This window comes from Meriones unguiculatus, chromosome 1, assembly GCF_030254825.1.
Source record: "Meriones unguiculatus strain TT.TT164.6M chromosome 1, Bangor_MerUng_6.1, whole genome shotgun sequence".
NCBI classification, from domain to species: Eukaryota; Metazoa; Chordata; class Mammalia; order Rodentia; family Muridae; genus Meriones; species Meriones unguiculatus.
Window position 1 is genome coordinate 2,820,603 of NC_083349.1, and position 25,728 is coordinate 2,846,330.

Sequence of the window (25,728 nt, forward strand, 5' to 3'; positions counted from 1 at the left end):
TGCAGGCTGTTGCTAGGAGAGTTAACTTTGTTTTCTGCCAGACGTACATTCTGTGATATTTCTGGTGCCTGAATTCAGTTCCCAGTCAAGATCTTTATTTCAAAATGGAGTTATATTCAGGCTATCTTAAGCTCTTCACAGTAATGGACTGAGGGGGCATATGAAAAATCCACAACACACATACACACACACACACACACACACACACACAGAGAGAGAGAGAGAGAGAGAGAGAGAGAGTTATAGTCCAAGAATAGCCTTACAAACCATTCAGACAACGATCTTAGATATTGATAGTTTATTGGATGCACCCCTCCGAGATTGACCATGATCAGGGACACAGAGGACCCAGGATCCAAAATGTGATGTTGAGTGAGCAACGACTGCTCTTCAGAGGACCTGGGTTCAATTCCCAGCACCCACGTGGCAGCTCACTACCGTCTGTAGCTTCTGCTCCAGGAGATCCAAAGCTCTCACACAGACATGCAGCCCAAACACCCAGGTACATAACGTAAAAATAAATTAATTAAAATTCTATATTAATTTAAATTTACATGAAATTTGCTTATCTTTGTGACTGGGGACTGGACCTAGGCCCTCCGGCATAGTAGGCACATGCCATCCATCCACTGAGCTCTCTCCCCAGAACTTCCTGCATTTTAGATGAATCAGACGTGGGGGATTGTCTTATAGTCTCTTCAGTTTTGTTTCCTCTTTTGTGAATTGTCTGTTTCTATGTTTTGTCTTCTTAATGAGTTGTCTCTTTTTTAATCATTTATTTGTTATTTATAAGATTTTGTTGTTCTCGATATTGAGCCTATGTTTGCTATGGAGTTGAAAGCCAGGAGCTAACACTGAGATGTTGCAAAGTAAAAATTTCATTCACCTCCAGGCCAGACTTACAGTCTCTGTCTGTTTGGACAGACTGAAAGCAGCCAAGATATCCAGATGCACAGATGATTTGTAGGGAAGACAGAGATGTCAGGTTCAACAACAGGATAGCCAGTCACAACAGATGACACACTCACAAAAACCGTGAAAGCGGAACTGCGTGCTTCAGCAGAGTTCAATCAAGGCTAGGCCGACTGACACAGGCAGCATGTCCCCAGTCTTAAGATTAGGGCACATCTGGTGTCGTTTGTTAACATCTTTGTGACAGGGTTCATAACCCCATGCTTTACAACCCTGAGTTACAACCCCCAGGTTACAAGTCCTAAGGTTACAACTCCTGAGGCCGCAAGCCCTTGTTTTACTTAGGCAGATTTAATTAAACACAGCTCAGTATCCTTTAGCCAACACGGGTGTTAGGCTGGATTCAGGTGAGGAGTTAAACTCTCTCAGTGCCCTTTATAGATTAAAATAGTCTTCCTAACCTGAAGCCACACATATCGACATTAGATGGGCTGGTTATGAAGTTTGTGACAGTCCCCTGCCTCAGCCTTGACTCAGGTGCTGAGTTCACGGGTCGGAGCTACCATGTCCAGATAGATTTTTACAAAAACTATCTTCTCTAGAATGATAGTGAGAAATGTAGCAATTAACAACTTATATTAAGGCCAGGTGGTGGTAGCACACACCTAAAAATCCCAGCACCAGGGAGGCAGAGGCAGAGCCAGGGAGATCCACGTGGTTGAAGCAGGCAGAGCTCTGAGCTTGAGGCCAGGCGAGTCTATAGAGCAAGTTCCAAAACAACCAGGGCTACACAGAAAAACAAAAACAAATAAACAAAATTGAATGTGGTTTGCCTGCATGTGTGTCTGTGCCCACAGAGGCAAGAAGAAGGCCTTGGATTCCCTGGAACTGGAGTTACAGATGGTTGTGAGCCGGAGTGTGTGTGTGCGCGCGTGTGTGTGTTTGCTGGATAAGACCAGCAAAAGCTATTAACGGCGGAGACGTCTCTGTCGTCCGAGAAATGCGGCAGTTCCTCACATCAGGCTTTTGTGTATTTTAAGAAAACTCTCCCTATTTCTGAAGTCACAAAAGATCTTTTAAAGTTTCTTCTAGATCTAGATCCTTTAAAAGTTTTGTTTTATATATTCCGCTCTTCACCCAGATTCAGCTTGTGTTAAAGTCCCACATCCAAGCGCCACCGTCCTCCTCTTCCTCCTCCTCCCGGGCTAAGAATCATTTCCTCTCGCTCCTCCCGCTCCCGCTCCCGCTCCAGACGAAGGACAGGTGATACTGATGTGCTTTTTGCGCCACACCCGGTCCCGCGTGGGCACATGAGGCAGAATCCACCGCTCCCGCAGGCCACTCGGGGGCCGGACGGCAGGGGGCGCTGTGGGGCGCGCGGGGCGCGTCGGGCTCTCTGGCGCGTCCTCTCGCCTCCTCCGCGGCTTCCGGCACGGTTCGCGAGCGCCGGCATGGACCGCAACCCGTCGCCGCCGCCGCCTGGCTGTGATCCGGAGGACGGGGAGGACCTGGCCGGGGGCGACTGCATCGGGAGCACGGTCTACAGCAAGCACTGGCTCTTCGGCGTCCTCGGCGGGCTCATCCAGGTGCGGAGACTCGCGCAGGCGCCCTCCGAACGAAGGGAGTCGGTGGGTCGCTGGAGGTTCGCGGGTGCCGACCTCGTTCCCCGGAACTCCACCACACACCTACTGTCCTCGGATTTTACCTCCCAACCCCATAGCCGCTTCCCAGGTCGAGTCCCCACCGTTCCTGTTTGGTCGGCCCTTGTTGTAGTGGAATGCATACGTGTGGTGTCAGACAGCCCTGGTCTCCGAGATGCGAGCTCGTCCCTTGCTGGGAGCGTGGCTCGTTAACCCAGAGCTCGGTTTCCTTCAGTCTCTGGAAAACAGGATAACCAGTACTATCGCAGACAGGGTTTTGTGTAGATGGCGATTATAACGAGGCTGTCAACAGACACGAGTTTTCTGCCTATTGCTGCCCTTGGCGCCAATTTGTCTTTTCTCTTAGCCATTTTTTTTTTCTTTTTACACTTTTGCCAAAACAGACTGTCTTTTTGTTATTTTAAAGGGTGTTCTTGATGCTCGTAGGAGGAATTCTATTTGCTAACTGGGGATAGTTGCACCCTCTTGAGCCGTATTCCCATACATTACGTTCACCACCAGTAGACTGTTGGCCATCCGCAATCGCGCGCTGTGCTTTCTCAGCTCTGTACCCACCTCCACGTGTTCCCGTCTCATTATCCAGGACAGAACCCTACCTTTCCCGTGAGATTTAGCCGTCTTCTTTTAAGAGAAATGCCGCTGTCCTCTCTTAGGAGTAGGTCCTTAATTTTTCCTTGTGTAGCTCTTTTCTCCAGTTCAGCTAAGTCAACCTTTTTATATTGTGACTACATGTCTCGTCTACACAAGTCCTGAACTATTTGAAGCCAAATAGTTTTTCTCATTGTTTTTCTGCCTCAGTGCCCACAGGCAGGCTTTACTCCAATAGTGAATGTGTAGATCCATCAAAACAGACTGTTTTCCAGAGGAGATGTTTTAGGGAAACTCTTGGAGACATGTAAGTGATCCTAGTGCTTGAAGAACTCGTGAGTCTTTTAACTGACCCTTTAAAAAAATGTTTCTGAAGATTGTCACACCTGAAAGTGCCACATCCGACTCAGACGATGAGGAACAGGTGGAGCTTGCTGAAGAAATGGAGAATGAAATTTGCAGAGTCTGGGATATGTCCATGGATGAGGTATGAGGATGGGTGTGAAATTCTGAAAAGACTCAAGAGGGAGGGGGTAGTGAGGAGGCTTTTAAAAAGGTTCATTCCTTCACCGGTCAAGGAAAGGCCTTATTCAGTGACTATGGGCAGTTTAGTTTGTGGTTCAGAGTAGGAGGTCCCGGGAGCAATAGTGTTACAATTGTGCTTTGAATATATATACACTTTCATCCTATGGACATCATAGTGTACTTGACATAACTAGAAACTAAGACAGCTATGAGGTTACTAGGCAGTATAATTTCATGGGACCACTGACATATCTGTGTGTGTGTATATACACATATATGTTGTCATTGACTGAAAGTTCGTTATGTGCTGTGTGTTTTATGATAGCTGTGGGGACAGCTAACAGTTTAGGTTTTGTACCTTACGTCACTAGGAGAGAGTCACCTTTTTGGGGTCACACGTCCACTCCAGGTTCACCTGTGTAGTATGCCCCTTTAGGTGACAGAGGCGGAGCAAAGTCTCTAGAGAGAAAGTAGCAGGCTGTTGCGGAGGTGGGAACAAAGTCTCTAGAGAGAGAGTAGCAGGCTGTTGCAGTTACATTTCCATCAGAATTTTGTTGTTGCCAGGTGGTGGTAGCTCACTAATCCCGGCACTCGAGGCAGAGGCAGGCGAATCTCTGAGTTCAAGGCCAGCCTGGTCTACAGAGTGAGTTCCAGGTCAGCCAGGGCTACACAGAGAAACCCTGTCTTAAAAACCAAAACAGATTTTTTTTTTCTTCTTTTTTGCCCTTTTTTCTATCAAGGATTTTGGAGACCTAAGTCCTGATATTGGATGTAACCTGGTAGCACTTATCTCAGTTTTAAATTCTTTTTTTTTGTTTTTAATTTTTATATATATTTTTTAATTAATTTATTTACTATGTATACAGTGCTCTGTTTGCATTACACATGCAGGCCAGAAGAGGGCACCAGATCTCATTATAGATGGTTGTGAACCACCATGTGGTTGCTGGGAATGGAACTCAGGACCTTTGGAAGGGCAGACAGTGCTCTTAACCTCTGAGCCATCTCTCCAGCCCCCTCAGTTTTAAATTCTTACGGGGTAAGATTTAGGAGTTGACTCTTTCCCCCTGCCCCTCTTCTCACCGTTAGCTTCTAATATAATAACTGACAGTCAGCAAATGTGTTTGAATAAGTTAATGACAATTCCAGGTGGACAGAAAAAAATAATCTAGGCTCACGTACTCAGGGCAGAATAAAAGGAGGGCTGTTTTTTGGTGCGTCACAGCCAGGTTTAGATTTACTTAGTAGATTGTTCTGTCTTGGGACCAGAGTACCACAAAGGCTCTTATGTAACTTTGGTCTTTTTTTACACAGTTTCTGACCTTTGATTTTCCCCTTGTGGCTGAAAGGAAGTAAACATGAAATTAAACTTTCAGGGTTCGCTGGAGCTCGAAGAGCAGTACTCAGCATCTAAATAACCGGTAATCAATTTTGTTTGTAGGATGTGGCCTTATTTCTCCAAGAATTTAAGGCTCCTGACATTTTCATGGGTGTGCTGGCCAAATCCAGGTGCCCCCGATTGAGAGTAAGTACATAGAGTCTTTCTTGCTTTGCTTACTGACTGTAAGCCAACAAATCGGGACAAATACACGTTGAACAATCTGAGGTAACGCCTTCCTTGAAATGAGCAGATATGTAGCGTTTGAGATTCGGACTACGCTAGGGAGAGCAGCACTTCAGCAGCTGTGGACAGGCTTAACCTATTTGCTGCTGCTGTGTGACGGAACAAGAAACAATACCTAGACCCGCTGTCTGTGTCTCAGCTCACTGTTCTTTTTATTCACAAAGCCCTCCATTGCCCAGAAATGGCTTAGAGTTGCTCAGAACTTCCACAGTCTGATTGTGAGATTTCTCTTGTGTAAAAGCCTCCTTGTGCATGCCCTTCCTGCTCAAGGGCTGCCCGTCTCTCCAGCCTGGCACCGTTGCTGGCCTTCCTGTCCCCTTCAGCCTGTGTCTGTTACTCAGCGTGGCTTTTCTGCCGTCCCTTATAAATAAGGCCTGTGGTCACTGCTGAGGGCAAGCTCCCGAGAGCACCAGATGCAGCTCGGTGCGCAGTGCTTGCTGTTCACACGTCCGCGCTGCTGCCTGACTAGCTTACAAACACCCACTCTTCACCTCTTGCCTTCCCGCCTGCTATGAGGCACATGCCATAGAGTAAAGGACCGAGTCTCAGCCTGAAATGACGTGTCCACAGTCACACAGCTTGTTAAAGATGAGCCGATAGAACCCTATTGTTGCTTCTCTGCTTTACAGTAAAGCAGAAAATTCCTTTGGGTGTATTCACAAATTGAAGGTTGAATTAAGATTTTAAAAAATGTATATGTTTATGTATATGGGTGCTTTGTCTGCATGCATGTCTGCACACCAGAAGAAGGCACTGGATCTCTACAGATGGCATGAGCTACCATGTGGGTGCTGGGAATTGAACTCTGGACCTCTGGAAATGAAATTAATGCTCACAACCACTGAGCCATCTTTCTGGCTCCGGGAATTGAGATTTTTTAATTAGTGGAATGTTCAACCCATATTGGATCCTTACAGGTACATAAAGTGCTAACAATTTTTCAGCGTTGTCCCTTGGATCTTACTATTTTAAATGTATTGAGTCATGATTAGTTTAGGAGTGAGCTGCATTATTGTAACTTCGTCCTGGCCACAGCCTCCTGTAGCAGTGGTTCTCAGCCGGGCTGTATGGTGGAGTCACTGGGGCACTGGTCCCAGATGACTGTGTGGAGCCCACCTCAAGATCCCGGTCGGGCCAGGACCCAGGGTGTCCACTGTGTTCTTGGTTTAGACCATACTCTTTTCAAAAGCCTTGTCCTAGGGGACCTTCAAAAGTCAGGCCACATCTCCATGTGGGATTCTAGGCAGTTTTGATGAGGGATTCTCGTGATCAGCCCAGGCAGGAGGCTTTGGCAGAAAGCTCACTCTTTCCCTTGCTAGTTTATAAGAGAATGTGTGTTGTCTCCCCAAACTCTTGATCTTCTCTCAAAGTGTGAGCCACCTGCATTTTACCGAAACAGTCGTTCGCCATCTGTTACTTCCGTCAGCTGCTTCCCTTCCTGTTTCTTCCTGTATCTGAGCTTGTGATCTGTGTCTCCACCTGCAGAGCGCTGGGGTTACAGGTGGTGCGCGTCCACGGCCAACTCAGCTCTGGGTTTGTTACTCTCTTAGTTACAACTCTGTTGTAATGCCACAAAGCCCTGGCTCCCCACTTGGTAGCTGGTGCCACATCCAGCTTTGTTGAGGAATTTTCTCCCTACATGGCATATTTTCTAATCCCATGTTCTGAGTTCTAATTCAGTGATTCTCACTGATCGTAAAAAGGCTGGTGCCCTTGGTAAACACTGGCGCTGGAGATTCTGATTCAGCAGACTTGACGGGACTTGGAAACTGTTGACAAACTCCCTAAGTGTTGTGTCCCAGCAGGTTTGGAAACCCTGTACTGCGTTAACACTGTGCCCTTTCATCTTCATTTTTCCTGTAGACGTGACTAGTGCTCTGACTGGGAAACCGAGGCAATTTCAAACCTAGGAGTTCTTTCTACCCCCCAGCAGACTGTTTGGCATCCCTTTAGAGTCCTCAGTCCCATGCTTTGCCATGCCCACCATCCACCATCACCCCACATTGGTAGCAGCTGTGTCTGCTTGGGCTGGGCTGGGTGCCCTGGTACCTAGCATTTGGGCTCTGGATCGCCTGTTTCCCAGCTTGGGCAAGTTGCTTGACTTTCCTGAGCTTCAGTTTCCTCACTGCAAAGTGGGGACAAAACAGTCCCCGTCTTGTAGTTACTGTGTGAAATGATCGTGGACAGCATGTTTCTGTGTGTCGTGTTCTCTTTTTGAGAACATTCATGGCTCTGGGCACTGCCCCATATTAAGTCTAAACTCTTCAGCACAACAGTCCAAATCCTTTTCCTCTGTTGTATTTCTCCTGTGCTTTCTTTCTTTTTTGTTTGTTTGTTGTGTTTTGTTTTTTTTTTTGAGATGGTTTCTCTAAGTAACGTTGACGGTCCTGGACTCACTTTGTAGACCAGGCTGGTCTTGAACTCACAGAGATCCACCTGACTCTGTCTCCCAGAGTGCTGGGATCACAGGCGTGTGCCACCATCCCTTGTTTTCTTGTGCTTTCTCATGTTTCCTCCTGCTCTCTCTATTGTCTGTGTTAAGACTCCTTTCTGCCGTAACATTTCCTCATCTGAAACTTCTGCCTTTGGACTTCCTTTATGCCTTATTCCTTCTCAACTACATGAGCTATATAAGCTAAATGTATAAAACTGGATGCTGGCAGTAAACTTTCTTATTCTGCCTCCCCCTTCCTCCCCTCAAACTTGGTTCAGTAAAAGGTTTTGTTCAAGTTGTTATCTTTGTGGCTTTTACCTCAGCCATTGTGACCTGTGAAATTTGATTTGACAGGAGATCTGTGTGGGAATTTTAGGGAATATGGCTTGTTTCCAGGAGATATGCGTGTCCATCAGCAACTGTGAGGATCTTGGGTAAGTCCTACTACGTAACAACTGTGTTTCTCAGGGGGGGTTCTAGGTTAGATGCCAAGGGAGTCCTGGCAGAAGTGTGGCATGCGGTGTTCATTGTCTCAGGAGCACCTTGTGCGGGTGTGGCTGGGGCTGTGGACATGTCTCAGGATGGGGCTTGTGCATCATGGGGAAAGGCATTGATCTTCACATTGAGTAAGTGAGAATATGTAGAGCCTAACTCAGAGCTAGGGGCGGCTGGCCAGAATCCAGAACAATACCGGCATAGAGAACCCCTGGGCTCAGAACAGTTGGCGAAACTCGGTTGCTGAAGTGTTGCTCCAAGACTTGGACTTAGATCAGGGAGTGGCACTTGCCCATAGACCAGATGATACAGGGTTGCCACTGGGATTAAGAGGCTCAAGCCTAGAGGCCAGTTCTCTGCAGGCCTGGAAGCGTGGGGCAGGGGGCTTTTTAGTATGGGAGTCTTGGGTATTAAGTAGATCTGAGAACACTGTGCAGTTTCATGGTAAACTTGGTGGGCATTTTCTTGGTGATGTTCGTAGCTATAACTTAGGATCTTAAAGAAGCAGAAGTTAAAATGATCCTCCTAGGCAGATGTTTGTTTGTTTGTTTTTGTGGTGGGGGTGACAGGGTTTCTCTGTGTAGCTTGGGCTGCCAGGACTCACTGTGTAGACCAGGCTGGCCTCCAACTCACAGAGCTCCACCTGCCTCTGCCCCCTGAGTGTTAGGATTACAGACGTGGGCCATCAGGGCCGTTATTATCAGAGGGCCATAAGGGTTTTCCCCTGTACTCAAGAACCTGGGCCTCTTGAGTTGTTTTTGTTACATTCACACAAGGTACTCCATGACAAGTGGAGTCATGAATCACATGAACAGTGATTTTTGTGTCATTTAAAAACAAAAAAAGATGCACAGATAACTGAAAGATCCTCATAAACCTCTTCCATATAAATTACAAACTCAGAAGACTGTTAACAGAACTGTAGAGCAGCAAAGAGATGACTTCTGGGGCAGCGGGGGTCGCCTGCCAGAGGCGTGCAGAGTGGGTCACAGTGGGGGGCAGAGAGGGCTGCAGAGAGCAGCTCTGTTCCTTAGAAACATGAGCTTTAGATCTAAAACAGTGGTTCTCAACCTGTGGGTCACGTATCAGAATTTCTGCCTATCAGATCTTACGTTACAGTTCCTAACAGCAGCAAAGTCACAGTTAGGAAGTCGCAACTAACTAAGTAACTTTACAGTTGGGTCACCGCAACTGCATTGAAGGGCCGCAGCCTCAGGAGGGTGGTTGGCCACTGATCTAAGGGGGATCGTTTGCATCTCCATGGGGTTTTCTGCATTTGTACTTTGTCTTACAACGTTGAAAACGGTGTTTGCAATGAGGTGAGTGACGCTTCCGCTCACTGCGGCTCCACAGGCAGGTGCTGCTGCAGTGTTTGTGTGACTCAGACCCGCCCACTCTGCTGGAAACCAGCAGGTAAGGGCGTCCCTTCATGGTGGATGGTCACTGGTGGGAACCTGGGAGGAAGGGGAATTCTTGCCCGGTAGCGGCCTGTCCTGTGTCCACGCAGACTCTGAGCGCACGTCTGTCATGCAGGTTATTGCTCACCTGCCTTTCCCAGGCAGAAGTGGCCAGCATCTGGGTTCGAAGGGTCCGGGAACACCCATCTGTGTACGCTAGCATTTGCTTCATCATGTCAAGTTCAACAAATGGTAAATCTCCACGTCCTCATGCACAGGAGAACACACATTAGGAAACTACATTGGTCGACTCTTTGTTTTTAAATTTCATGTGCCATGTTATGTTTTCATCTTTTACAATTTTGGGTGTTTGCCTGCATGTGTATCTGTTCTCTTGCATGCTGGTGTGTGCCCGGTGCCCACAGAGGCCAGAAGAGGGTGTCAGATCCCTTGGGACTGGAGTTGCAGACAGTTGCGAGCTGCTTGTTGTGTGGGTGTTGGGAGTCAAACCTGGGTGTTCAGGAGGAGTAGCTGGTGCTCTTCATGGCCAAGCCACTTCTCCAGCCCCGGGAGGAGGCTGAAGGAAGGCAAACAGACACAGGCCCCTGGGGACACTGGGGGAGGTGAACGGCGGCAGATGTGGCTGTTGGAGCGGCTTGAGGCTGGCTCTCGGTCTCTCACTGGGACCCTGCCTTGGCTGCAGTTGAGCTGCTGGTGAAGGTCGGGGAGGTCGTGGACAAGCTCTTCGACTTGGATGAGAAACTCATGCTGGAGTGGATTAGGAACGGGGCCTCCCAGCTTCCGGACCGACCCCAGGAGGACACTGAGGAGCAGCCAGTGTTTTCGATTGTACCCTGTGTGCTGGAAGCTGCCAAGCAAGTACGGTAGGTGAACAGAGTGCTCTAGAAAAGTCCAGCTGTTCAAAACCTCCTTAGATGGAAGAGTCTTAGCTTCAGGAGACTTGGTGGGGGTGGGCGTGGCATCCTAACACACGCTGTCTCCCCAGCCCCTGGCACTGTGTGCCCCAAACTGACAGGTGAAACACATCCGAACCATTCAGTTGTTCACTCTTTTCACTTACTCGTCTGGTTGAAGAGTCATCATTTTGAGTTCGGAGAATACAAACTGTTGAGCAAAAGAATTATATTTTTATGGTTCTAGTGTCTCAGTGAGAGAACTAGACGGTCTGTGAAGGCTGGGGAGCATCAGTGCGTTGCTGCCTCGTACTACAGGCTGCACACCCCTCCCACAAAATCTCAGTATCACACATATGTACACTCACACACACTAGCACACACTCACACTCACACAATTCCCAAATACACTCACACAATAATTCACACACATACACTCATACATACACACATACATATACACTCACATACCTACATTTACATACATATACTCACTTGTACACGCACTCAATATTCACACACATTCATACTCACATACAGCACACACAGACCTTCACACACACACGCACACGCGCTCTGTTTTTTCCATTTTAATGTGAGCTGTAATGAGCAGAGTTTGTTTAGTTGGCCGTTTCACATCCGGTACCGTAGCTCAGGGTAATGAGTAGCTGCTGAGTGAGTGCGTGGTTGCTGTTCTCGAGACGGTGAGGCTCAGAGCACTTTTGCTGTTTCCTCTGCTTAGTTCTGAAAACCTGGAAGGGCTGGATGTTTACACACACATCTTACAGCTGCTTACCACTGTGGACGACGGAATCCAAGCAATTGGTAAGGTGGCGTCTTGGCACACACGGTGGTTGCTCTCTTAAGTGATCACTATTTTAAAATACTACTTAAAAATATATATTTCTTAAGTACAGAGTCCTGATACTGGGAAAGACACGTGGAATTTACTCTATGACCTGGTGTGCCATGAGTTCTGCCAACCTGATGACCCGCCCATCACACTGCAGGAGCAGAAAACAGTGCTGGCCTCCATCTTCTCAGTGCTGTCTGCCATCGGTGCCTCACGGGCAGAGCAGGAGCACCTGAAGACAGAAGGCAAGTGTAGTTTCCTTTCACCAAAGTTAACTGGCGCTCACCAGATCACAAGTGCCAGGCCTGTGTGTACTCTTCACTAGCTTTTTCAGTTTTTCTCTATTTAAAAAGAAAACACCCTTAGTTCCCTAGTAGCATAAAATATCAATTGCTTAGTACAAAGCATAATGTTTATAAAAGGCTTGAGGAGGGACTTGGGGTGCAGCCCGGTAGTGGGGTGCTTGCTCAGGTGGCATGAGTGCCACCCTGGTTCAGTCCCTGGCACCAAACCGCACGGCTTTATCCAGAGGCACCACCTGCTTCGGTCAGGAGCACGTCCTGGAGTCCTGTGTTTTCCTAATCCGATGCTGTGCTCTCAGGCCATCACTGTAGTGCTGTAGTGACAAGGTGGTGTGCGCCAGTGCTAGTGAGCACAGTCTCTTCAGCCTGAGGTCCGACTTGTTTAGTGCTGAGTTGGGGTAAAAGGTTCAAAGCTCCCAGAGCTTCTGGTGCTTTCATTGGGACTGTTGAATGTGCAGAGGGTCTAGGGTTGTACTGTGCGGGTGTGTTTCGGAAGTGGCTCGGTGCACCTCATCTTACAGTTCTTGCATTCTTACTAGGTTTATTCTTAGACCTTAGTCTTTTGAGCTGCTGCTCTCTGTGGCATGCTTTCTTCTGCTGACTATTGTTGGGCTTCATGAAGGCTGGTGATTTGTATGTGAACTTTGATGCTAGTGCCTTTATTGACTTGCCTGTGGTTTGCTGTTGTGCTTGGACTCAGGGCCTTGGGCGTGTGGTCATCCTGTCACTGAGCTGTATCCACAGTCCTGTCTTAGTGTTTTTAAATTTTATTTCTTTATTTATCTGTCTATTTGGTTTTTTGTTTGTTTAACGTGTATGGGTGTTTGCCTGCATGTGTACCTCAGATGCCTAGTGTCTATGGAGTCCAGGAGAAAATGCTGGATCCCCTGAAACAGAGGTTACAAAGGCTTGTGAGCCAACATGTGGGTGCTGGGATTTGAACCAAGGTCCTGTGGAAGAGCATCCTGTGCTCTTAACCACTGAACCGTCTCTCCAGTCTTTTTCTTGCTGTTTTTAGTAATAAGTCCCATAATAGTATTGAACTTTATCTGATATTAGGTTGTATCTATTTTGTCATTTTTCTTTCTCTGGCTTCTATCTAAGTGGGTTACCTGGTGTTTTAAATAACCGGTAGAAAAGCCTTCTCTTCTTCTGCCTCTCTGGCAGTGTCTTGAGAGCTTCGCCATTTAGTGTTACTGAGCATAAGGTGCTTGTTTCTGCCATTCAGGGATGTTTTGATCTCTTCCTGTCTTAAGTTCTTTATAGGTAAGCACTTTCTGAGTGCCAGTTCTATGGTTATGAAGAGGTTACTTCACTGACAGGGTGACAGGGAGGACATGAGGGAGCTATGGAGGCTGCCATCGGAGCACTGGGGAGGAAGCGGCCGATGGAGACCAGCACACGTGAAAGCACTGGGCACCTGGGGGAGGGGGTAAGCTCTGGTGCAGCTGCCGGGGAGAAGCAGAGGGCCGGAGCCTGCTGTGGCTGAGCTGGAGCCAGGGCAGGTTCGAAGCACAGGTGGATAGACACGGCTGGCTGGGGACGGCCATGGGCTGGTGAATGTTGGGAGCTCTGGGTGAAAGGGAGAAGAGATGGCAGGCTGTATGGCATTCAGCAGTGTTCTAGCTTTGATCAAGGCGGGAACAGTAGAAATGGGGAAGGGAGAAATTAGGGCTAGGAGTTGGGGGGTAAGGATCGCTCTTGCTTTTTTGTTCAAAACAGCTGGCCCTTCCCGAGACCAGGGCCACTGGCTTTAAGCATGCTACCTGTGTCCTGGTGGAGGTGGCGAGGGCAGTGTGAAGTCAGGAGCTGGGGACAGGCCTGAGCTGAAAATGCAGATGTTAGGGCATCTGCTGTTCAGCTGCTCATCTCCCAAACCTCAGAGATTTCTTGGGCTTGCCTTGGTGTGAAAAGCCAGGGCGTCTATCTCTTACTGCAGCAGTATTTATCTCGTTCTCTCTCACCGTGCCAGTTTGGCCGGTGTGCTGTTGTGCTGGTGTGATCTTTGTGTAACACATGGGGAGTTATCATTTTCCCCTTCTTGATGTTGCAGGACGAGGTGTCACTGCTGCCTCTGTGGCCAAGACTCTCTGCAGTTTTCGTGTTTGGGCGGAACATGGACGTACTTGTGAACTCACTGTTATAGTTAGCTCTCCCCTTGCCTTGCACTTGGTGGAGTTGGGGCCATTCTAGTTTCGTGCGCTGCTGTGATACAGCACTGAACAAAAGCAACTTGGATGTGGGGGACAGTTTATTTGAGCTTATGGGTTCCAGACCATCACTGGTGGAAGTCGGAGCAGGGACCTGAAGCAGGGACCTGAAGCTTTACCCATGACCCTAACCCCTCGCAGCGCTAGTTCAGTGTGGGCTGATGGACGAGTGAATGAATGACTACTTACCTGGCTGGTTTCATTCCCTTGCTTCTTTGCAGGGGATCTTCCTCTAATCGACAGCCTAATTCGGGTGTTACAAAATATGGAGCAATGTCGGAAGAAATCTGAGAACTCCCCGGAGTCTGACACAGAAGAGCCTGCAAACTGTGGTTCCCCACAAGACGACTTCCATATGAAGATCTTACAGGACATTTCATGTGAATTCCTCTCTAATATTTTTCAGGCGTTAACAAAGGTAGGGAGACGTATAAGTGGTTTGCATCCTCAGCTCCAATATTATTTTTTATGATATTAAGAAAACATCTTTAATCCTAATTCTCGGAAGGCAGAGGCAGATCTCTGTGAGTTTGAGGCCAGCCTGGTCTACAGAGCGAGTCCAGGATAGCCAAGGCCACCCAGAGAAACCAAAAAGAATTTCTTTTCTCCTCCCTTCTCTCCTGTCTTGTGTGATGCATTATGTGATGGTCAAGGACTCCCCCTCCAGGCTGCAGCCTTAGCCCTGCTTGTGGTTTGGTTTTGTTTTAAGAAGGTCTGATTGCACATTGTTGAAGCCAGAGGACAGCTTGTAAGAGTTAATTCTCCCTTCCAGTGTATGTTTATATAAAGTCAACTATCCTTACTCAATTTGGGAAAATTTTGTTATTATTTATAGTCTTAAAATGCTGATGTGTTTTTGTGTGTGTGTGGCTGCACACACATGCGATAATAGGAATTTCAACAGACTATGTTACTAAAATTTATATTGATAATTTCTGAGGTGTAAAAACAATGGTTTTGTTTGGCTCTTATTAGTGGCTATTGTAATTTTATATTGATTATTTTTATTATGGTTTTATATTGGTCTCCAACGAGACCAAACCTGCTCCAACAAGGCCTGTGTCATTCGTTGTGTCCTCAGCTCCAATATTATGTTTTATGAAATTAAGAAAACATCTTCAATCCCAGTGCCACACTGGCCACAACGTCTAACCCTAATCCTTTCAGAGAGTGCCACTCCCTGGTGAGGCAGCGTTCAAGTACATGCCAAGTGGAGGCCGTTCTTACTCAGACACCACAGCATCTTTAATATGGCCTTCAGGTGTTTGTTATCTTTAGTTTTTTTTTTTTTTTGGTTTTTCGAGACAGGGTTTCTCTGTGTAACCTTGGCTGTCTGGACTTTATAGACCGGGCAGGCATCCTTGAACTCACAGAGATCCACCTGCCTCTGCCTCCTGAAGGGCTGGGATTATAGGCTTGCACCACGGAGCACAGCTTCAGATGTTTTTAAATTGTTTGTCATTGCTTTAGGTTTTGGGAAGAAAAGACAAACTTCTTCTTTTTTTTTTTTTTTTTTTTTTTTTCTTTAAAGTTCCAGGAAGATAACAAGAAGGTGCTTGATAAAGAAACCCAAGGATGTGTCATACAGCTTCTTAGATGCCACCTTCAGGGGATTTGGCGCTCCTGACTTCTCTTTTCTTTTCTTTTCTTTTCTCTTCTCTTCTTTTCTCTTCTTTTCTTTTCTCTGCTTTCTTTTCTCTTTTTTTCTTTTCTCTTCTCTTCTTTTTTTTAAGCAAGTGATACCAGTTAGGAAAGATTCTTCTAAAAGCAGCAGGCATAAAGGAATAGAGATGAGGGCTGGAGGCCAGGTGGCCAGCTAGTGGGCCTACAGTTGGTAATTTTTAGGGATAGTCTGGAAATGAGAACCTGAGTAAGGGAGAGAGGCCTGGGATGAGGTAAAGGTTTAACATAGACTCCAACCATGGGTGGGAGGAGGCAGCTGTGCCTAGGCTTCTGGCTCAGGCGGCAGGATGAGCGGCCCTTCACCAAGATTAGCTGTGTTTGGGTCACATAAGGCTTTTCATGGCAGCTCAGGGCAGGGATTTAAAGTGCTAATGGACCCATCGTGATTGCGTGTACTGATGTTTGCCTGTTTGCCAGATACAGTGTTAGACATTTCTCTTCGCTGATACTAAGTTTTGTTTTGCTTGCTGTAGGAAACCGTGGCTGAGGGGCTGAAGGAGGGCCAGTTAAGCAAGCAGAAGTGTTCCTGTGCGTTTCAGAGCCTCCTGCCCCTCTACAGCCCTGCGGTGAGTGCGGTGAATGTACAGGCGGCTGCTTCCACTGGCGGGACTTAATGCCTGTGGGAAGGATGGCTGCTGCCTGGCTCATTGCTGCTGGCCTGTATGTAATCTTAAGAGGAAGGAATTGACATGGGTTTAGAGTGTCGATCCCTTCCTTTGTGTAGTAACTGAAAGCTTAATTTTTTTTTTTTTTTGAGATTTTATTTTGTGTGTATGAGTGTCTGTCTGTGCACCATGTATGCCTGCAAACACCAGAATAGGGAATTAGATTCCCTGTGACTGGAAGTATAGATGGTTGCGAGCTGCCATATGGATGCTGGGAATTAAACTTTGGTCCTCTAGAAGAGCAGCCAGTGCTTTTAACTGATGAGCTTAAGTCTCTCTCTCTTGTGAAATGGCAGTCTCACAGTATTGCTTTGACTGGACTGTCACTCAGAAGTAGACCAGGATTAAAAACGTGGATCAACATGCCTGGCCCCCAAGCCTAATTTTTGTGAATACATTTTTATGGTTCTTCTCATTACAACATTTATTACCATTGAAGGCAATTTGAAAGTAACAGATTTTAGGAAAATGAACTGTGGAATGAGAGCATAAGGGTGCTTGTCAGCAGCGGGGATTATAGTAAGAATGTCAGTGAGGTGCCCTAAAAGGAAAGCAGCAGGAGTCAGGGATAGCTCTGGAGGAAAGGAACTGCTCAGGGTTTGTCACTTCGAGCTCACTACTGGAGTGTTTCAAGTGGCTCTGCAGGAAGTCCCTTGGCTGACAGGCAGGGATCTGTCATGTGTCTTTTTGTTGGGCTGTGGAAGCCTCAGCAGGAGCATCTTCATAGGTAACCCTCCGTGTCTTTAAAATGCCTTTCCCTCCACTGCAGTCATTTGGTTCTTCATGTGATTCACAGGTGGAAGACTTCATTAAAGTCCTGCGTGAGGTGGATAAGGCTCTTGCTGAGGAGCTGGAAGACAGCTTCCCAAGTGTGAAGGCACAGACTTAAGACCCAAGTTGGAGTTTCTGCTGTCCAAGGAATAAAATTTGTGTTTTCTATGGTTTGAAGTTGGCGTTTGGAAGATGATTTCAGACTATGACTTCTTAGTGCTACCCTGATGCCTGCCTCCTCCCCCGTTTATCCCACTTTTATTTGTACCAGGCACTGTCACCTCCCTCCCCTTTGCATTGAGTATATGTTCCTAATGTTTAGTTGAGGGAGAGAAAATCCAAGCTTGTTGTCTTAGTTAGGGTTTTTATTGCTGTGAAGAGACACCATGACCACGGCAACTCTTATAAAGGAAGGTATTTAGTTGGGGCTGGCTTACAGTTCTAGAGGTTTAGTCCATTATCATCATGGCGGGAAGCGTGGTGGCACGCAGGCAGACATGGCGCTGGAGAAGGAGCTGAGAGTTCTACATCTTGATCTGAAGGTAACAGGAAATACAGCTGTGTGCCACACTGGGCATAGCTTGAGCATATGAGACCTCAAAGCCCGCACCCACAGTGACACACACTCCAACAAGGACACACCTCCTAATAGTGCCAATCCCTGTGAGCCAAGCATTCACACACCTTTGTCTATGGGACCATTTCTATTCAGACCACCACGCTGGTCAAACCGGAAGTTTGTTTTCCAATATTTGATTGGTAAGGATTGTCTTCATAACTGAGTTTGGCTTTTATCTGAGAACTTTATGTCCGGTAAATACATTTAGCTAGAGCACCAGGAACCCCTAGTCTGGTGGCTTCTTCCAGTATCGTGTCTCCTGAAATAAGTCCAGGGACATCAGTGCAGACTGGAGAGGTAGTCTCCCTTCCCTGTCCCGTGGCCCATGCAGACCTTTGCACACATACTTATTTGTAGCAATGAGGGCTATGCTGTGTCTTCCATTCACATTTAGGGGTGAAAAGGGAGAGGCAAAGAGGCATTCCAGAAGGTTGTGCCAGCCCTCCCTGACCGCCTCTGTTCCGTGTTGTATTTAAAGTCCAGATCCTGCCCGCACTCCGTAAGGAAGGTGTGACTGGCCTGAGAGCCAACCTGCTAGTGCACTGTAACCACTCTGAGCATCAGTTGCGCAGACTCCAGATTGTTAGTGACAGCTCGGGAGCATTGCTTGCTTTGGTTGGCTCCACTTGTGAGTACTCTGCTTCACAGATGGAATTAGAAACGGTGGCAGCTGGTGTGAATGCAAGTTGGCAAGACTTTTCAGCAGGTTCCCAGCGACTGTGCTTCCGACGGTGATTTGCTTGAACAGATTCTAAGTAAGATGGGGGGAAGGCCACATCCTCGTGGCCTGGCTCCCTGGTTCCTCCTCACTCTGACCAGTGTTTCCTCCCGCAGTGGACCAGGCGCTTTCTTTCAGTCTGCACTACTTCACACACCAACTGGAGTTCTTTCTCGTTGTGAAGAAAATCAGTTATGTGCAAGGAGGCCATCCCAGCTTTCCTCAGAATCTCTTTGAACTTACGGGACTGCTCTTCCTTTATACTGACTTCTCCTTCAAAGATTGTTGATAAAACACAGAAGATACTGTGTTCAGGGTACAGGAACTGTTTCCACTCTAGAGGCCTGTTTGCTGCTGACGGTGTTTCCACTGGAGAGGACTGGAGAACTGAGTGCATCCTTACAGACCCGCTGACCGGCAGCTTGGCTTTACGTCTGCCTCTTCCTCGGGCTGGCCATACTGTGCACCAGAGGTTCTCAGGCTTGTCAGTTGGGCCAGCTCTCACAGTCCAGGCTGGCCTTGAATCCTGAATCCTGTCTCTTTCTGTAACTAAGCTGAGTTGTCAGCAGCACGCTGACGTCGCTCTCACTAATGCTAACGCCGGCTGTCACTTTCCGACATGTGGAAAATGAAGCATGCTGTGTGCGGAACAGTGCCTGGGCCTGTTGCCTCTGTTTACCATTGTGCACGCATGCTTCATGTCGCTCTTATGAGAACACGAGGACTCCTGAGGGTGAGAGTCACAGAGGGAGAAGGAGAAGGAAGAGGGTGTGATTCGGAAAGGGCTGTCACACGGCTTTCTGCTTCTCTGTTCTGGCCGGCCCTAACTGTTCACCCTGTTACTTTCTTCGGTTGTGGTAATTTGAGGCAGTACAAACCTCACGTTGGGCTGATACCCCTGAAAGCATACTTAATCTGTGAGTGTGAATAATGTGAAAGGAAACCTCTCTGCTAAAACCTGAGTGCCGTGTGAGTCAGTGAAGCAACACAAACAGCGCGCTGTGCAGGCATAAACATGAAACGGAGAGCAGGTGAAGTATCCTGTGCTGTGCGCAGGTGTGGAAAGGAGAGAAGTCACAAGAGGAACTTGAATTAGCAAGTGTGTGTGTGAATTCTGATACCTGCATTTCAGTTCAATTTTTGCGGAGTCTGACCATCTCAGAAGACGCATTCTCTTGCTTTTGTAAAAGGCGTCTGTCCTGTAGCCAGCAGTTGAAATACAGCTCCATGCTGGCAGGGTCTTTATTTATTTTTTCTCTGCTCTAGCTCCTTAGACTAACAGGGTTCCCCCCTATCGTTAATGTTTCCTTTTGCTTTGATTTGGGGTTACTGGCGTGCATGTAGGGAAAAGTTTAAAAGCCCGCTCAGCGTGTATACCTCTGATGACGTGCATGCAGAGAGCACCTGTGGACATTGAGCGGCTCCCGCTACCTGGGGCTCAGCAAGGCCTAAGTGAACACCGCTTCCTGTTAGGGTTGAGCTGTGTGTGCCTGAAGTAACTGAAGCGAAGGGCGCACTGCCTACTTTAACCAGCGTTCTTTTTTCTTTCTTTTTTAAAGAATTACCTATTTTATGTATATGAGTGTTCTATTTGCATTTACACCTGACAGAAGGCAGCTGGAGAAAGACCCCAGTTATGGATATGATGCCAACTGACTGTGATTCAGGTTCTGAAGAGCCACCACAGGCCTCAGGACTGAGGCAGAGAACTCCACTGTCCTCCGTGACTCATTACTTCAGCGGGCCTGCCTGAAGGCAGCAAGAAGCCTGGCATCTCCGTCACATATCTTCACACCCTGGCAGCTCTAGTGACAGACAAGGAGACTGTCGTGAGCAGGTGTGGGAGTCAAGAATCAACAGGATTTGGTCACTGGAGAGTCAATCCCAGATGTGTGGTGGGGCAGCTTGAAGGGGATCATGCATTGTGCTGGGCAGTGACTCCAGAAGGGAAGATGGAAGTCAGCAGGAGAGGCTCCGTTCTGGACAAGCTGAGCTTCAGGCACCCACTGACATCCAGGTGGATGGCCCATTTCTACTTGGGCCTGGAACTCTGCTGTGAAGTCTAGGTCTTAGGAAAGGTTAAGGACTAACAGCTTAAACGAAAGAAGTGAGAGTTGCCAGGAACAGTGGAGAGGTTTGTAGCTTCCAGTGACCAAGGAGGCCTCAGCAAAATGGCATTTGATGCTCATTAAAATGAAATCTAAAAAAATCTCCAAAATCTGAATATTCTCCCACCATGTTTATTTTCCATCAGAGAGGAACTAAGAGAAAGTGTACCATGCTCCATATTTCATCATGAATCAAATTTGTAGCAGAAAATCAAGAGCTTCTTGGCTGTGGTCTCTGTGGCCCCTTGTGAGACAGCTTGAAGAATATTTCCTTGCTTGTTTGTTTATTATTGCATTCTGGTCCCAGTTTTCCCTTTCTCCACTCCTCCCACTCACTTCCCCCCACCTCTCCTCTCTCCCTCAGATCCGTCCCTTCATTTCCCTCTCAAAAACAAACAAACAAAGAAACAGGTCTCCCAGGGATACCAACTGAACACATCATCACAACAATAAGACTAGGCTCAAGCCCTTATATCAAGGCTGGATGAGGCAACTCAGTAGGTGGAAAAGGGTCCCATGTGCAGGCAAAAGAGTCAGAGGCATCCTGACTCTCACTGTTAGGAGCCCCACACGAACACCCAGCTACACAACCATAACATACACGGAGGACCTAGCTCAGACCTTTACAGGGTCTGTGGCTGTTGCTTCAGTTTCTGTGAGCCTATGAGCCTGCTTAGTTGATTCTCTGGGTCTTGCCCTCATAGTGTCCTTGACTCCTCTGGCTCCTGCAGTCTTGAAGGAACCTTTAAGTGTCAGCTTCCTATTTCACTGCTTACACTGTAGTACATGTTTATGAAAACTCCTGCTCGCTAGGCACCCATTAATTGCTTACTAGCCTTGTGTCAGTATCGGGCCTGTTGACCTACAGGCTCTTTGGAAGCAGAAGGCCATCTGCCCAGCGCTGCCACTGGGACAGCTTTCCCCCTAACCATAATGAAATCACTAAAGTCATTTCCTGCTCGCAGCCCTTGTCCAGATCTTCTATCTACAGTAAACAGGAGGATATTAAAATGCTTGGTAAAGTCCACATGCTCTTTCATCCTGTCCCACAAGGCTTTGTGTTCCAGTCATGGAAACAACAAATAACAGGTGACGTCAAGCCTATTGTAATAAAAGAAGGCTGCTTATTAAACTGTCTGCTCCAGCTGAGTTTTTCCTTTGACATCATGGGATCCGTTTATAACCTTTTATGGCTTTCCCCTTCGTGCTCCACACCCATATGATTGCAGGAGACCGTGGGGTTTTGGAAACAGTCTCTTAAACTGAACCAGCACCGTCCTGCGCAGGCCCAGTTGCAGACTTCAGGGGCAGGATAGGGAAGAAAGGGAGGAGAGGCTGTGTTTGGAGGAGTGTGACTTGCTCAGGCTGGAAGGGTCATAGGGAAGACCGTGCATGGAAAGCTCAGCGTGCGGGTAGCCGCTGCGCATGTGTAGCCGCACAGTGAACCCATACTCTGACTTCATCAACCAATCACCGTCTCCGGGGCAGCACTAGATCATGAAGCTGCTTTTGGACACTTCACCATTTGAAGAATTCAGTGTCTTTGGGGACGCACTCTTCCTTGAGCCTGTATGTGTTGCGATGGAGGGCTCGCTCTTCCTTTGGGTCTGTATTTGGAAATGATGGGGACATTTGTAAATTCAGGAGCCTGCTTTCTTCAGACTGTGGCTGCTGTCTGACTTGCCCTGTCTGCTGGTGACCAGGAACAGTATTCACAAAAAGCACATACATCTCTGGAGGGAGCAGATCCTTTAACTTCCCTCACAGAGAAAGGAAAAAAGACCCACTGATGTTGTGGACCCCGGAACCAACTCCCTAGATGAAACTTTCTTGTCATGTCTTAGTTTTGAACAAAATGGATGGCTTGGTTGTTTTAAATGACCTCTGAAAATTATTTGTGTGCATGTGTGTGTGTGTGTGTGTGTGTGAGATTGTAGTATTCAGTTCACAAAGAAATATAGATGGCTTGTTCCAAATACACTGTGACACATGCATGGACTTGAACAATGGAAAATTTGTGTTTTCATCCAAGTCCTGGGTGGTGTGAGACATTGGTAGTTAGATTTCCTGTTTAGACCTGTTTTATATGGGCTTGTTGATTATTTAGAGCAGCTGAGGGGAAGTTCATAGATCAAATACCAATTTCTCAAGATGCGTTTATCTTTTAGGATGTCGCTGACTTCTTGGAAGGGTGTTCTCTGAGCGCTGTGGCTCCCCAGAAGCCCTTTGGTGGAACGTGCCAGCCGCTCCGTAACTGTGAGCTGCCTTTCCTTTGATGGGAAGATTAATACTTTCCATAATCATATCACTCGCTTGCTCTGGGCCCAGAGTTCACTCAGGCTGGAAGAAAATGGAAATTAATTGAAAGAGAGACAAAAAAATTCTTCCTTTCATATTTCCTCTCTGAACTCATCTAGAAAAGTGATTAAGAGACTTGAGGTTTGTTGCCAACAGGAGATGACAGGTTTGCTTCCTTTTACATTTCTAGATATTTAAAAAAGAAACAAAACTGTGATAAGGCCATCAGATGGTGGCAAAGGGTAAGCATTCAAAGGGCAGGGCGCCCCTCATCCCCCAGAGCAGAACCTCCAGCCCCGGAGAGCGGGCTTCCGGTCCTGGGGATCCAGGTGGAGAAGCAAAGGGGCGTTAATAGCCAATGCCCTCACTGATGTCCTGGTGTGGTCTAGAGATTTCTTCCGTCTGTTTCTCCCAGACAGAAACATCTATGAGGTTTTTTTGTCATGGACTGGAGTTTGGGAAAAACTTATCTTACCCAAACCGTGCCTCCACCCGTTGATTGCTGGGACTCAGGTGTGCACCCTGCTCTGTCATTCTCTGCTTCTCTCCAGCTACACACTGGCCCTGGTTTCCATGAAGCCTCACCATGAGTTTCTGTGGGCAGAGGGTTGTCCCACTGTGCTCAGTTAGTGGGGCCTAAAGAGGTGGGAATTCAAGGCAGCAGAGAAACAGGGGTGCTAGCTAACACTTCATCAGTCTTCGAAGGCAGAGATCGGTACCACGGATCCTGGGGTAGGGACCCTCACTCCTCCAGGTGGAAACCTGGGGCTCTACGATCCACAGGTCCTTTTATAAGTGCTGTCTTCCTGCAGTTTATGTGCTGCCCAATACCACCCTCCTGCCACCTTCCATTTTCATGAGATCAGCAGCTCAGTGTTTGCCTCCCCCCTTTCCCCTTCCCCCCACCCCTCCATCCAGCATTACAAAGAAACCAGCCCTCTGGCTGCTCATCCGCAAAGGGAAGCTCCCATGCTGAGCTTTCCAGAAGCCTGCAAGCCATATCACTGCTGGATTGAAACGCGGCTGTGCTGCCAACAAGCCTACCAATCTGCTTGTAAGCAGGAGACTCAAGGGGCCTAAATGGAAAAAAAAAATCAAAATATGGGATTTACCATAACTGCAGAGTGCAGCCTTAAGTGACCAGAACCCTAGAATCTCTGAGAGGGTGAAGGATCATAGAGGAGGTCTTCCCTATACCTCTCTCCTGCACCTGACACCATTGTAAGAAAAAACATTCGAAACATGAAATCTTTTCAAATTAAACACAAGCCCCTTCTTAAAGGGTATGCTTAAATCCTTGAACTGGAGCAAATTTAAACTTAATTGAACCTCTCTCTTATTGGTTTTCCTGTTATTCACAGTGAAGGGCTCAACAGAAGTATCTGACGTATTTTGGACAAAATGCAGCTGTTACCTTTAAGCCCTACACCCTGAGAATAGTGGGTGAACGTTCAGACCCTGCCACACGAGTAAGAGTAGAAGATGGAGAGGCCAATGTTAGAGGATCGGGGACAATCCTCCAGGCATCTTCTGGAATCTCCACACCATCCCTCCACACACAGAGATCTATCTGTTCCCAAGAAAAAGAGATAGACCAAAAGACAGACAAACACATCAAGAGGCCTGCTGGCTTCCTTCTCCTTTCCTCCTCTCCTCAGTCTTTTCCAGCTCCCAGAATCTGTGACAGACAAACTTCGTGTATACCTCCAAGCCTTCGCGTATTGCTGGTTGCATGTGAGGCCGAGTACTGAATGCTGAGGGAACAGTGTTTGGCACATGGAAAGCCCTGGCATTACCTAAACAAATGATTGAACACTGTGCCTCTCGTCCTTGAAGCTGATGAAGCTAAGCTTCTGGCAGATTCCAAAACTCCTTTAGTTCCTGTGGGCCCTGAATCAACCCCTCCTGGGGAGCTTCTAAGAGCTGATGTTGACTCTACCCCACACCTACCAGTTGATCTGTCGTGGAACGAAAACTGGACCTCAGTTTTTTTTTTTTACCTCAATAATTTTTAAGGCCGTCTGTAAACTTGCTGTGTAGCGGAGCCGCAGACCTCCCGCCTCCAGCTCTGCGTGCTGGGATTGTAAGTGTGGGTCACTGTCTCTGGTTCAGAGATCACTGAGTTAAGGGTCTCTTAGTTGCAGGATCCCCTAAGGCCCTGGGAAGTGCCCTGTCACTTTGAACTCACAAGTTTCCATGAGTTTCCTTAAACAGGGCACCTACACTGAATAAGCTTCAGGTGGCACAAGAGGCTCTGGCTTTCGCTGTCCTTGAGTGCCTAGTCCAGAGCTGGTTACTCAGGTGCCATGAGTCAGAAGTGTGACTTGGCTGGAAAACAGACTTACAAACTCCTACAGTGCTGCCATTTGAAGCTAGGCCTTTGTAAGCAACAGCTGTCCCTGCTTGCATCCCCACCCTGTCTGTGATGACCTTGACAGTGGTTTTGCCAGTACTTTCACAAGGAACTTAACTGCGCAGAAGACTTGGCGGCTGCAAGCAGTGGGGTTTTACAGGTTTACTGCACATTACATTACATGAGGTGGATTTCCAGGACAAAACCTTTGTGAGTGACAGTGTGGTCCCTTTCTGTGTCCCTGGAGCTCTTCTGCACCTTACCCAGCCCCCCATCTTTCCTGGAGGAGTTGCACAAGTGACACTTATGAGGCTGATTTAAAGCACTACAAATGTATTTCAATGACTTTATTACACAGGCAAACAGCCATTTCTGTTGCCTTGTGGGCGGGCTCCAGACAGGCTGGCCAGGTGTGGCACATCCTCTTCTGCCTTTGGCCAGGTGCAGTGCCCTTGTGTGTATGTCCCTGTCACTCAGAGTAGGCAAGACATAGCTGCAAGAGGGAAAGCTGGGACTGCTGGTGCAGGAGACCCCAGGAGGCTCTCAGTGGCTCTGGACTCACCGCACCCATGTCATCTACAAAGCACAGAGGCTTATC

General features: G+C 47.6%; 1 protein-coding gene across 2 annotated transcripts; it reads left to right on the forward strand.

Annotated features, from left to right (window-relative positions):
* Positions 1-2,317: 2,317 nt before the first annotated feature.
* Saal1 (serum amyloid A like 1) lies at positions 2,318-17,211 on the forward strand. 2 transcript variants are annotated; one of them, XM_060378767.1, is made up of 13 exons: positions 2,318-2,498; positions 3,538-3,648; positions 5,128-5,211; positions 8,099-8,178; positions 9,593-9,652; positions 9,773-9,888; positions 10,340-10,520; positions 11,293-11,375; positions 11,463-11,648; positions 13,759-13,833; positions 14,137-14,333; positions 16,072-16,164; positions 17,060-17,211. In XM_060378767.1, exons 1-13 carry the CDS (start codon positions 2,364-2,366, stop codon positions 17,150-17,152), a joined length of 1,494 nt encoding a protein of 497 aa, XP_060234750.1. In that variant the 5' UTR covers positions 2,318-2,363; the 3' UTR covers positions 17,153-17,211. The 2 variants fall into 2 exon arrangements, with proteins under 2 accessions (XP_060234750.1, XP_021496071.1); XM_021640396.2 differs by lacking the exon at positions 13,759-13,833 and having other exon boundaries at positions 2,320-2,498.
* The last annotated feature ends 8,517 nt before the right edge of the window (positions 17,212-25,728 follow it).

What these genes read in the sequence shown, in the direction of transcription:
- Saal1 (XM_060378767.1), top strand. Translation starts at nt 2,364, where the DNA reads ATGGACCGCAACCCGTCGCCGCCGCCGCCTGGCTGTGATCCGGAGGAC. An exon ending in CATGTCAAGTTCAACAAATG is followed by an intron (nt 9,889 to 10,339) that starts GTAAATCTCCAC and finishes CCTTGGCTGCAG; the next exon opens with TTGAGCTGCTGGTGAAGGTC. An exon ending in CGACGGAATCCAAGCAATTG is followed by an intron (nt 11,376 to 11,462) that starts GTAAGGTGGCGT and finishes ATATTTCTTAAG; the next exon opens with TACAGAGTCCTGATACTGGG.